The sequence below is a fragment of the Delphinus delphis genome, chromosome 3 (assembly GCF_949987515.2).
Source record: "Delphinus delphis chromosome 3, mDelDel1.2, whole genome shotgun sequence".
NCBI lineage: Eukaryota > Metazoa > Chordata > Mammalia > Artiodactyla > Delphinidae > Delphinus > Delphinus delphis.
The window spans coordinates 9,518,139-9,531,354 of record NC_082685.1 but is presented as its reverse complement, the minus strand read 5'-3'; the positions used below and the strand labels follow the sequence as shown (position 1 = coordinate 9,531,354).

Here is a 13,216-nt window from a genome sequence, read left to right as displayed (position 1 = left end):
CCTGGCTTCCTGGGGGGTGGGGGGGGTGGGGGCGGTGGGGAGCACTGGAGAAGAGTAAGGGACCCTTGTCCTAGGGTCGCAAGGAGTCTCTCTCGGAAGGCTGGAGGTGGAGCCAGATGCACGTGTAGGGTGTAAGAAGAAATGCCTGGGCTTTGTCCCTGGCTCCTGGCAGGAAGCTTCTAAAACCCTTGGAATTTCCTGAGCAACTGGAGTACTTTTTGTCATCCATAAAGAGCCCCTTTTGATCACAGGTGAGATTATGCTAATGAAGTGACTTAGAGTGGGGCCCTAGATAGTCTCAGGAAGGGTCAGGATGCAGAGGAGGAACCCAGTCAGCCACACCCACCAACCTTCGGGAAGGGGAAGGGACCTGCAGATGAAGCACGATATGAGGACAAGATTTGGTGAGCTTCCGCCCTTGGTGAACACAGGGAGGTGCTGGGACACTTGGAGAGGGCATGGAAGCTCCACCCTCCTTCCTCATACCTTGCCCCAGGCATTTCTTCCATCTGGCTCCTCCCGAGTTATATCCTTTTATAATAAACCAGTGATGTAATAAGTAAAATGTTTCTCCGAGTTCTGTGAGCCACTCTAGTAAATTAACCAAATCTGAGGAGGGGGTGGGGGGGCCCCGATCTCCAGCTTGTTGCTCAAAAGCACAGGTAAACCACCTGCACTTGTGATTGGCAGCTTACATGGGGGAGGGGCAGTCTTGGACAGAACCCTTATCCCGTGGGATCTGACGCTTTCTCCAGGTAGAGAGTGTCGGAACTGAGTTAATTGCTTGGTGGTATTGGAAAAAACACACCTTAACAAGGCTGATGGTGAGACCCCAGATGGTCTCGTGGTGTGGAGGGCCTGACGCTTCGGCAGTGTGGGGCGGGTCCATCTCCTCCACCTGGCCTCGTGAGCCTGGGCAGCAAGTGACTTGTGCTTTGGCTTCCTCGTTGGTACAGTGGGAAGGATGATGGAACCTTCCTCCCAGGGCCACGCTGAGGATGGAGGCACCTGTCATGATTCCTGGCACAGTTCCAACAGACTCGGACCCACCAGGGCAGCGGGGGATGTGAACGGCCGAGAAGATGCTGACCAGGCCAGAAGCCCTGGCCACCAGGCCCAGCCACTGGGTCCAGCATGTGTCCCCCAGGGCCCTCTCTACCCTGACATACCCCTCCTTGGTGCTCCCACCTCCCCCTCCAAGGCCCCAGGTGGGGTCCCCTGGCCGAGGCAGGACCCAGCGGACACAGGCAGAGTGGCGGACAGGTGCCAGGGGGGTGGGGGATGCCCTCTGGGGTCCAGGGAAAGGGGGCTCCTGCCAACCAGGGCCCGCCCACCCCAGTCTTACAGACCAAGTGCTAATATGGTGCTGTTTTCCCAAGAAGGCAGGGCCCTAGGCCGGGCATGGATCCTCCTCAGCATAGCTTCCCCGAGCTGGCCCCATGGTAGCAGGACTTTGGGTAGCAGGACTTAGGGTAGCCAGGCCAAGAGCGCCTGGAATCCAGTTTACGAGGCCCCAGGGACCGTGTGCGTCTGTGCGAGCGGGTCTTCTGATGTCTGTCTCTGCAGGTCCCCACATTCCAGCCTCGTCCCCTGCCCTGGGGAGGGAAGGGGAGAAGACCGCTGTGCCCCCAGCATGGCCGCATCCTCTCGTTGGAACCCTGGCATTTGATAACTTCTGGGCAGGTTAGCTGGGGCCCACATCACCGGGAGAGCAGGGTCCCCTCTGAAATGTGGGGAGGTTGGGACCTTGTCCAGACTTCTGGGATCCTGGGCTGGCAGGCCAGGCGCCTGGGCCAGCTGCACCCTGCAGTCAGCTACCTAACTGCTCTGTGCCAGTTGGTAAAGGGCTATTGCCGAAGTGCCTCCACTGTGCCCATCCAAAGTGGGCACATCTTTCCAAAGTGCCCATCTTTCCCCACTGCCCTGTCCCCTCCCACCTTCCCACAGTCTACTTCAGGGCTAAAGGGTTCTCCCTGCCCACAGGGGCCTCCAGGACCTGGCTGGTTGTCCATCCTCATGGTCAGTACCAAATGTCATCCCCTGTCCGGAGGCGTCATTTCATTTAAGCTCCCTGTGACCCCACAAGGTTCCATGTCCTCATTTTCCTAATGCGAAAACAGGCCTAGGGAAGGGAAGTGACTTGCCCAAGGTCACCTAGCTGGCAAGCTGCAGAACTGTGATTTACATCCCATCTAGCCCGTTCCGGCGCTTGACCTCAACGCAACCCACAGGCTCCCAGGGAAGGTGTGTGTGTGTGTGTGTGTGTGTGTGTGTGTGTGTGTGTGTGTGTGTGTGTGTGTGTGTGTGTGTGTGTGTGTGTGTATTGTGTACCTGTGTGAGGGTTTATGTTTTTATGTGCCTTGACGTAGGAGTGTGTACTGCATGTGTATCTGTGCGTGAAAGGGTATGTGCAGTAAGGCTGTAGAGAGCGTGTGTACACCATACACACGAAGTGTGCATGCATGTGGATTTTGTGTGTGAGTGGGGGGGGGAGCCCATCCTGGGTCCAGCGAGCTCTGTGAGCTCTGTGTGCGTATCTTAGGGTGCATGTGAGTGTGCGTGTGGGAGATGGGGTGTATCTGAGCGAGGCCACTTATGCGTGTGCTGGAGCCACCCAGCCTCTGTGACAGCAGCCCTGAGTCCTCAGATGACGTTACAGCCATTTATTGTGCTCCAGTGAAGTAGAAAAAGAAAGTGCTCGCGTTACAAACACCGCTGTCACATCCCTTAACGCCAGCTGCAAACCAAACCGCGTGTGTCCGCTGGGGGTCTGGGCATGCAGTTTGCTCCCACTGTGGGAATGGGGGAGGGGGGCGAGCCTGGGCTCTGGGGGCTTCGCTTGGGGGGGCTTCTTGTCCTGGGGGACCCACCTGTGGGGAGTGGGGGACAGCGGGGTAGCTTTGCTCAGTGCGTCCTTTGGGTGCTGTTGGGAACACCCGGCTCTATGCTGGACCCAGGGAGGAGCCCCCTTTCCCCCCCCAGGCCCCCCCCAGTCTGCTCCCCCCAAACGCTAACCCTGTAGGCAGGTGCCAGGGGGCTGGAGGAGCCATGCAGGGGGAGGGGGTCGGCGGGCCGGGCTGGGCCCTGCCAAGAGCAGCACCGGCCTCCCCGGGGGAAGGCGGGAGGCCCAGGGCCCTAGGCGGAGTTGTAATAGTTGTGCGGGTGGTGGTCGTGGGCAGGCTCGCCCAGCTCCGGGTACTCGGGCGTCAGGCAGTACTTGGGGTCGTAGACCTGGCGGGGCAGCCCATACACTGTCATGCCCCGCTGCGAGGCCCCCTTGTTGCTGCCCATCTGCAGGCTGACATTGAGCGTGTCGCAGTGCTCCATGCCCAGCCCTGGCTCGAAGATCTGCCGCTTGGTCCCGGGAGCAGTCATGCCGGCCTGCGGAGGGCAGTGCAGTCAGGCCGAGGGGACGGCGAGGGGCACAGCCCCACCAGCCCGCCCCATGGCCCCCCACACACCTGGCTGGCTCCCTTGTTGGTGCCCATCTGCAGGCTGATGGTGGCCTGATCCAGGGGCTGGTCTGTGCCCAGCTTGGGGTCGTAGAGGTGGCGCCGGGTGCCGTAGGCTGTCATGCCCTGCTGGCTGGCAAACTTGTTGGTGCCCATCTAGGGAGCCAGAAGGAGAATCACCCCTTACAAATCTCACGGTGGGCCACAAGATGTAACTCATGTCAGCAGACACTTACATGGCCCTCTAAGGAGGCACTGTTTCCACCCTCAGGCTACAGACTGGAAACTGAGGCCCAGAGAAGGTGGGTCACATGACTGATAGGTGGCCTGACTTCCAGGGTTCAAGTTCCAGCCCGGCCACTCATCACATGGGCAATCCTGGCAAGTAAGCTATCTTCTCCAGGCCTCAGTTTTCCCGTCTGTATAAAGGGTATGCTGGTAACAGTACCCACCCCCTAGAGCTGTCGGAGGAGTGAGTTAGGGTATGGAAAAATGCCAAGCGTATAGTCTAGTAAAGGCCAAATATCCTGCCACCCCCCTGCCAAAGCCTGCAGGGACCAGGGCGCCCTCCCAGCCTCCTCCGCTCCCTGACCCTCTGCTCAGCTCAGCAGTGAGACCCGGATGTAGAAGGGGCGGTACCTGCAGCCCGATGATGTTCCGCCCTTCTCTTAGCTTCCCTGGCTCAAATTTCCGTTCCTGCTTCTCTGCATATTTCACTCCCACGTTCACCTTGTTCCCTTTCGTCTTGGCCTGGGGAGGGTGAGGGAGGCAGGGACTGACAAGGAAGCCCTGGGCCACACTGTCCCCTCGGAGACCCTAAGCAGCACCTGCTTTCCCCCTCCCACCCACGCGGGGCTCAGAGGGCACAAGTGGCCCCACCCGCATCCCAGCCCCGAGCGCCCGCAGCCTCCCGGCCCCATGCCCACCCTTCAGCCACACTCACCATGCTGGCCAGGGCCAGGAGGGTGGACTGCACTTGGGTGTGGTTGGTGTTCTCGAACAGGTCGTTGGCCTCGAAGATGTCATGGGGCCTCACCCCGTACTTGGTGATGGCCTTGATGAAGTTGCCGATGTTCTCCAGCTGGAGGGGAGCCGGTGGCGGTCAGGGGTGGGAGGGGAGTGGGGGTCTGGGTGGAGCTCTGAGGGGCTATGGGCCAGGGGTCGAAAGAGTTAAGAGAGCCTGGGCTCACCTGGTGCCAATTCTGGGTGGACTCATTGACCTTCTTCACAGAGCCTGGCTGGAGCTTGTTGATGAACCTGCAAGGCGCAGGGGAGGGCACTGAGGAAGGGGACCCCTACTGCCCCCACCCAAGCCCAGCCCAGCGGGACAAGGGGTCAGGATGACGGTCAGTGGGAGCTTTCCTTTTTTCTGTTTCCCACTGCAGTCAGCCCCCAGCTGCAGCCCCACCACAGACCGTCCGCACACACAGGCAGGACCCAGATGGGAAATCAACCCCGGGGAGCTAGACTCGTTCAGGTCAGAAAGTCTCCCGATGGAGGGTGTAGGGGAGTCGCCTGGGTGCACCTGCCTCGCTCGTGACCATGTTTCAATCTCCTTTTGCGAACCGCTACACCTCGGAGAGCCCGCAGCTCAGAACTGGGGCCTTTTCTCTGGCTACACTCACCCCCTTGATCTCATCCAGTCTCTTGGCATTTTATTTTTTTTTTGGCCACGCTGTGCGACATGTGGGATCTTAGTTCCCCGACCAGGGATCGAACCCGTGCCCCCTGCAGTGGAAGCGCAGAGTCTGAACCACTGGACAGCCAGGGAAGTCCTCTCTTGACTTTAAATGCCATTCACATGCCAACAACTCCCCAACATCTTCCTGCAGCCCACCTCTTACTCTCCATTCCAGCACCCCACATGGGTGTCTCAAATCAAATTCACCCTACCTGGACTCCTGACACCGACTTTCCCCCACAGAACTCCCTCCATCCTCCCCGGCTCAGTAAACCCAGCCCTCCAGGTCTCAGACAAAGCCCTCTGCCGCCCTTGACTCTCCTCTCCCTCTCTCTCACCCCCACATTCCATCCCTCAGCAATTCCTTTTACTCTGCCTCCTGAAGACTTCCAGAAGCCCTCCTCCGCCCTGCTCTGAGCCACCAGTGTCTCTTTCCTGGGCTCTTGCCTTGACCTCCCCTTGGGCTCCCAGCTTCCACCTCATCCCCTCCAGATGCTTGTCATCCCATGGCTAAAATGGCCTTCTTAAAACAATTCCGTATGGTTTATCATAGGATATTAAATATAGTTCTCTGTGCTATACAGTAGGACCTTGTATAACTTTGCTGTACAGCAGAAGTTAACACAGCTGTAAATCAACTATACTTCAATTAAAAAAAAAAACTTCCAGTTACTCCCCAGTTCAGAGCACTCCCATGGTTTCCTATTGCCTTGAGAATAAAAGCCTAACTCCATAGTATGAAGGATGAAGAGGCCCTGTACCATCTGGCCCCCAGCTAACTCCCTCCACTTTCCCTGATCACTGAGGCATGCTCCCACCCCAGGGCCTTTGCACTGGCTGTTCCCGCTGCCTGGCCCACTCTTCCCTAAGATGTCCTGCCGGCAACTTCCCTCACTTCATCCAAGATTCTGCTTCAACATTACCTCTTCAGAAAGACCTCCCAGACCATTCTGTACAAAGCAGCAACCCTTCACCCCATGCCCCCCGCCCCCCATCCTTCCCAGCTTGACTCTTCCTCATGGCATTTCCCACCACAGGCAAGTATGTGATTATTTCATCAATTATTTGTTCAATCACCCCCACCAGGACTAAAGCTCTGTAAGCGCCCCAAGTCAAGTCTGTGTTGTTCACTATCCCCAGCGCCTAGACCTGGCTGGCACACAGCAGGTGCCCCATAAATGCACCTCCTCCAGAAATGGGTGGGTGGCCCTGCACTCTTTAAGGCCTGGGACACCAGACCATCCCCCGATTCCTTGGATATGGTAGAACATCATCCCCCAGCCCCTCTCTTTCCAGCAGCTAGGGCTTGGTAACGCTGTGCCTTTGGGAAGCTTCCCTAGCACAAGCTCTGGCTCTTAGGGTCACCCTGCCCTGGGTCAGACTCAGAGAAAAAGACAGGACCCCAGCTGGGCTCAGGGCCCCACCCAGAAATAGGGTTGCAGTGAAATCTAGGAGGTGGAATCTGGAATCGGGGCTTGGGAGCTGTTGAGGGTTTTCCTCTCCCTCAGTGATTAGGTTCTGAGAGGGGGAGAAAATCAGGGCCCACTTAAATTACTGTGGCACATCGCTCAGGTCACCAAGCCAGCAGTGGACAGCTGATGTGGCCCAGTGCCTTTTTGCTGTGACCTCCCTTTCTTGGGACTCTAGAGACCATACATGTGGCTGCCCCGTATGCGTTGGCGGTTCAGACTCTAGATTCGGAAGTCATTTCTGTTGGAACAGCGTGGGACTTTGGGCGACGTGTTTTACGTCCCCAAAACTGGGCTCAGTTTTCTTTCCTGTTAAATGGGCACAGTGGTTATCTTTATATCTGATACCTCACAACAAAGGTATCAGATATAACGTGCCCAATCCAGCTCTGAGCTCTTGGTCATTTGAGGGGCTCAGGTAGTAGAGATGAGGGGTTGGGGGCAGCCCAAGGCAGAGTCTGAGCCATGAGTGCCGCACTCACTCGCAAAGAATGATGCCGTCTTTGAGGCCGTCCATGAAGTTGTTGCCAATGCGGCGCCCTGTCACCCCCTCGATCCACTCTCGCAGCTCCTGTTCCCGCTGGTGGTCGTACTTCTGGGCCAGCTGGCGGTGGGGGACACAGAGAAGGTGGTGAGGACGCAGTGGGGAGCAGGGTTGGCTCCCAGGCCCAATCCAAGCTTCCCTAGGTCTGTTCTCTTCCCTCGTCCCTTCCCAACTAAGGCAATTCTGTCCCAACGTCCAGTTGAGGGGGGTGGGGGGGGATGTGCTGAGGGCCAGTGTTGAGGCGGCACCTGCCCAGGGGCCATTCCAGGCATTCTGAGGTTTGGCACCACCGAATGTGGATTAAGGGGTGGAGAACGAGATACTCAGAGCTGGGGGGCGGCGCCTGGCCTCTTAGTTCCCCCTGCAGACCAAACTTGGGGTTTAACTTCCCCTGGCCCTGCCCCCCTCCTGGGAGCTTCAGGCAGGGGAGGAGGAGCCCTAAGGAGGTGTCCCCCGGATGCCGCCTTGCAGGGGACAGCTCTGTCTTATATCTCTGTCTCAGTGTCTCTCTAGGTCCTCATCCCTGGGGCCCCCTCTCTGGCTCGGGGCGAGGGCCTGTCTTTGCCTTACTCCTGGCCCCGTGCATGTCTGTATTTCTCTGTCTCTCTCCCCATGGCACGATGTCCTCAGTCTCTCTCCCAGCTCTGTCTGTCTTTCCTAGGCACTGTCATCCTGTCCCCATCTCTTCGTGTCCGGCTGGGGGTGGGCCTCATAGATCGTCCATCTCTGCTTTCATAGGTCTCTCTCCATCTCTCCGACTCCAGGTTCCCTGCCTCGGGCGAGGATGGGGCTCAGCGGTCTCTCCACCTCTCCATCCCTGTCTCAGTCTTATCTTGCTCCAGGCTCGCCCTCCCCCATCCGTCCCTCTCAAGTCTCAGGCTTCCAGTATCTCTGCGTCTCTCCCCCACCTCTCCTCTCCCGCTTTGCCCCCGCTCCGTTTCCCCAGAACTCTCTACCCCAGCCCAGACAGGCTCCGGGGCCCTGGGAGACCCGGTCGCCCCTTCTTCTGGGGGAGGGGAAAGAGGAGGGGAAGGCCCCCTCACCTGGCCCCGGCCTTGCCGCCCCCCTCCCCATCAGCCCGGCTTTATAAAGCAAACCGGCCCTTATATAGCGCGGCCCCGCGGGCCGGGCTCCCGAGGCCGCCTTATATGGCGCGGCGGCTCCGCTCGGCTCCTGGGCCGGCGCTGGGGGGAGGGGGGGCGACGCTGGGATCTGTCTCCTGCCCGAGCACCCGTCCCCTACCCGCCCCCTCCTCCAGCCCCGAGGATTCCCCCGACCCAGGTTCCCAATTCCAGCTCCCCATTTCCTGCCTGTGGAACCCTGGGAAAAGCCACCCTGAGCCTCAGTGTTGCCCTCTGTCAAATGGGGCTGGGACTCCTCCCTGGGCAGTGCTCAAGGGATTGTACCAGTGGGTTGGGGACTTCAAGCTCGCTGCCCTGGAGAAGCTGATGCCATGGGGGACGCGGGCCGCAAGTTCAGGGGCCCAGTTCTGAATCTCTCTTATATAGGACCTGAGCTACTTGTCTCTTCTTTCTTTCTGAACCTCAGTTTACCCATCCATAGCATGAAGGCGATGTCCCCATGTCCTCCCACCCCCAGAATTAGGAGACCCCTGCTTTGTCCCGAATGCCCACTCTCTGCCTATCCCCAGCTGTCTCCGTTTCCTTCACAATCTCCAACACCTTGGGGCCTCACCCCCCAGGAACCCCAGCTCTGGAGCACTCCGCAAATTCTTTGTCGGGCTAGGGGGTGTGGGCAAAATCAAGTCCTTCCCCAGACCCCCAGAAACAAAAAGGGTTAACGGGGGACTCTAATCAAGTGGGGTTTCACAATGGGCCAACCGCCTCAGTTTACCTGTGACTGCCTGCATGCCCCCTCCCATTTCACACCCCAACAGGAGCTGAGGGCTCTGGGATGCTCAGGCCAGGGAGGAAGGCAGCCCCTTCCCCATATACTCATCCTTTTTCTCTCTCAGGTTCCAAGTCATATGGGATAGGCAGGAAGGGGGTCCAGGGAACCCCAAGTGTGGGGCCTCTGGCCTGGCAGGGCAAGTGGGCCAGGTCGCGGGGAGGCCCTCCAGCCCTACCTTGTTCTTGACCTCAGCTGACAGCCCGTAGGCGGGGCCTCGGTTGAAGTGAGCAGAGGACATGCCGGCTGATGGTGGACAGCGGTGGCAGCAGCGCTGAAGAAGGCGGCAGCAGCTGAAGATCCGTCTGCACCCTCTTCCCTCCTCACATGTTTTTGAAGCTCGGGAGGCGGCCCGGGCCTCTTCCAAGGCCCGTCCCATTGGCCATAGAGGCCTGCCAAGGGGCGGGGCGCCCCCCACCTTGGCCAGCCCCCCTTCGTGATGTCAGGGCCTTGGTATTGGGAGCTGATTGTGTCATTGTTTCCACCTAGGGGGGCGCCCTGGGTTATTCATTTTTGGGGCGGCTGGCAGCTTGGCCAGACAGAGACCACCAACCTTTTCCCACTCCCCACTGTTCATTAGGCCTCTGGCTGGGTCTCCTAGTCTCTTTGTGTCTGTCTCTGAGGCCATCTCCCCACATCTCTGAGGTCATCTTTCTTCATTTCTCTCCTGTCTTGAGGCAGGACTACCACCTGTGGTAGTTTATGGAGCACCACCCTGGTTTTAAGTCCAGACACCAATAGTCTATAAATGTAGGCCAGCCCCTTCCCCTCTCTGAGCCTCTGTTGCCTCACCTGTAAAATAGACGAATGATAGTGCCTGCTCATGAGGGTGTTGTGAGGATCAGAAGAAATAGTGCCTGGGACCTCCCTGGTGGTCCAATGGTTAAGACTCTGTGCTTCCACTGCAGGAGGCACGGGTTTGGTCCCTGGTCAGGGAACTAAGATTCCACAAGCCGAGTGGCGCAGCCAAAAAATAATGCCTCCAATATGCCCAGGGCAGTGCCTGGCACAGGGAAGGACAGGGAATAGCAGTATTTCTGCTGAGAATCTGGCACCCCACTTCTGTCCCCTCCATCCCCTCATAAGGACCTGGGGGAGCAGAGATCCTGGATCTCACCCTCCCCATCCACCTGTGGGTTGCCTGAACCACGGAGTGGCTGTGTTAGTGGGTTCCAGGCCATGGACATCCCCATATATTCCTGTCCCAGCCAGGCTGGTCTGGAGGGAACACCTGCAAGCAGCCCTGCCTGTCCAGATCTCACCCCTGTACCACAGGGTGGATGACATGCCCACGTCATGCCATGTATGTTTAGGCCATGTTAGTGACACTTGGATACCATGTCAGCAACCATATCACACACTAATGATACATCAAGGACATGCGATTTGCTGGCCACATGCTAAGGGCACAGCCGTGATGTACTAATAATGACAACGGCCCTTATGTTAGGCCCTGGTCCAAATGCTGTACATGTATCCACTCGTACATACCTCACAACACCCTCAGAAGTGCTGCTATTATATGCACTTTACAGATGTGGAAACTGAGGCACCGTGGTGTGGAATCCCTGTCCCAGTGTCACACAGCTCACTAGTGACAGAGCAGAATTTGAACCCGGGCCTCTGCCCCTAATGCTATGAGGCTAAGGCAGGGTTTCTCAATCTTGCTACTGTTGACACCCCGGCTGGATAATTCATCGTGGGGGCGGGGGTCTGTCCTGGGCATTGCAGAACTTGAAGCAGCATCCCCAGCCTCTACCTACTCAGTGCCAGAAGCAACACCCCCCCTCACTTTAGTCTTTTTTGTTTTGTTTTGGCCGCACTACATGGCATGCGGGATCTTAGTTCCCCATGGGGGGTCTTAACCACTGGACCGCCAGGGAAGTCGTTCCTCCCTTCCCTCCACCCCACCTTAGCCTTGACAAACAGGAATGTCTCCAGAGGTTGCCAAATGTCCCTGGGAAAGCTATGGGGGTGAGGGGTCGGCAGCAGATCGCTCCCATTTGAGAACGACTGGGCTAAGGCAACTACCGACAAGTTGATAGCGTGTAATGGTATATTGAAGATACGCTAAAATACATAAAATGAGCAAACAATTAGCTCCTACTACGTACTGAGTGCTTTGGATCTGTCAACTCATTCCTCACAGCAGCCTTATGATGTGGGGTCTAAATGTTGTACAGAGAGGTGAAGCTGACTGCCCGGAGTCACACAGCTCCAGGGTGGCGGAGCCAGGATTCAAACGCGTAGGTTTTTGGATCCTGCCCACACTCAGCGGGCCACAGGTCGCTACTGCGCATGAGAGGACCCGCGCCTCCGCTAGCTCTCGGCCGGCGCCCCCTGGCGGCCCAGGAGGACGGGGGCGGGGCCTGGCGGCATCCAGGCGGCGATGACGCAACGCGCTGACTCATTCGGCCCCGCCCCCCGGCCCGCGGTCGCTTGGCCATTTATAGAATCCGCGCCGGCTCTGAAGTCACTGCCCAGGCACGACGGGGGCGGGGTGGGGGAGCACTTGGCTTGCCCCCAGACGGGGCAACCCGGGGTCTCCCTAGGGAGCAGCCCTTTTTGGGTCCATTTGTCCCTCCAGTTCTGGGTCGGTGTCTCTGTATCTCTTGCAATATCTTTTGGTCGTTCTGTGCCCGTCTCTCAGCGTCGCCTAGCCTTTTTCTGTCTCAGCCTTTGTCTCTCTCTGCGTCTCTATGAATCTGCCCATCTCACTGTCTCTGTCTTTCTCTCTGTCCCCGTGTCTCCTCTCTCTTTATCTCGCCGTCTCTGCGTCTCAGTTTCTGTTCCGCGCCTCTTGGTCACCGTTTTTCACTGTGTCTCTGTATCGTCTCTGTTTCTGTCTGATGGATGGGGGTAGAGGCGGAGAGAGGGGACTGATCCCATCCCGAGGCCCCAGCCCCAGGGGACTCCCCCATCACTGGCTGCTCGGTGTGCAGACCCCCCACTCAGCTCCTGTTTGGCGCTTCCCAGGCCGCAGCCCCTCTGTGCCTCAGTTTGCCATCTAAATGAGAAGGATGGGCTTTAGTAAGGAACAGTTTCTTTTCTCGAAGAGTCCAGGACAGTCATGAAAGAAAAGCTCTGCCTTTCCTCAATCTTAGGAGATCCCCCAGAAACTTTCTGACTCTCAGAACTCTCACACACACACACACACACACACACACACACACACACACACACACACACACACCCTTCACTTGCCTATCTTGGCAGACCGTGTCTGCCAGCACCCCCAAACCCACCCCCTACCTAGCTCTCCTTTCCCCAGATGGCTTCTGTTTCTGGAGGGCTCACTCCATGCCAGACACTGTGCCAGGCACAATCTCACTTAATCCTCACCACCACCCTCTTGAGAGGGGAAGTCTTAGACCCCTTTTTATTTGGGGGGGGCGGGACGGTGGGGCATGTGGGATCTTAGTTGCCTCCCCAGGGATCAACCGGAGCCCCTTGCTTTGGAAGCACGGAGTCTTAACCACTGGACTGCCAGGGAAGTCCCTTAGACCCTTTTATAGATAAAGAAAAGGTTCAGAGAAACCAAGTCACTCTCCCAGGGTCACGCTGCTTCTGCTGCTCCCACATCCTTCCACATGTATTTCTTGAGTGCCCAAGCACACTCTCATCTTTGTAGTCCCTTCTGCCTCGACACATTTCCACAAGATGCCTGTGAACCCTCTCCCTCATTTCCTCTGCTCAGATGTCCCCTCTTCAGAGAGGCCCTCCCTGACCACCTGCTCTAAAATAATGTATCCCACACCCCCAGACTGTGAAAGGATGGGCAGGAGGGAGCTATTCACTTAAGTGTTTGCACCTGACAGTGGATACGTACGTCTGCTTCCCTAAAAACTTCCATTTGAATCAGTGATTTTAAAAAGCCCCCTTGGGGCTTCCCTGGTGGTGCAGTGGTTGAGAGTCTGCCTGCCGATACAGGGGACACGAGTTCGTGCCCCGGTCCGGGAAGATCCCACATGCCACGGAGTAACTAAGCCCGCGCACCACAACAACTGAGCCTGTGCTCTAGAGCCTGCGAGCCACAACTACTGAGCCCGCATGCCACAACTACTGAAGCCTGCGTGCTCTAGAGCCCGTGCTCTGCAACAAGAGAAGCGACTGCAATGAGAAGCCCGTGCACCACAACGAAGAGTAGCCCCTGCTCGCTGCA

General features: G+C 57.7%; 1 protein-coding gene across 1 annotated transcript; it reads right to left on the bottom strand.

Annotated features, from left to right (window-relative positions):
• Window positions 1-2,648: 2,648 nt before the first annotated feature.
• CNN1 (calponin 1) lies at window positions 2,649-9,433 on the bottom strand. Its single transcript, XM_060007821.2, has 7 exons — window positions 9,233-9,433; window positions 7,085-7,206; window positions 4,643-4,709; window positions 4,396-4,533; window positions 4,092-4,202; window positions 3,462-3,608; window positions 2,649-3,381 (listed from the first exon to the last, which is right to left on the bottom strand). Exons 1-7 carry the CDS (start codon window positions 9,431-9,433, stop codon window positions 3,136-3,138), a joined length of 1,032 nt encoding a protein of 343 aa, XP_059863804.2. The 3' UTR covers window positions 2,649-3,135.
• Window positions 9,434-13,216: the final 3,783 nt, after the last annotated feature.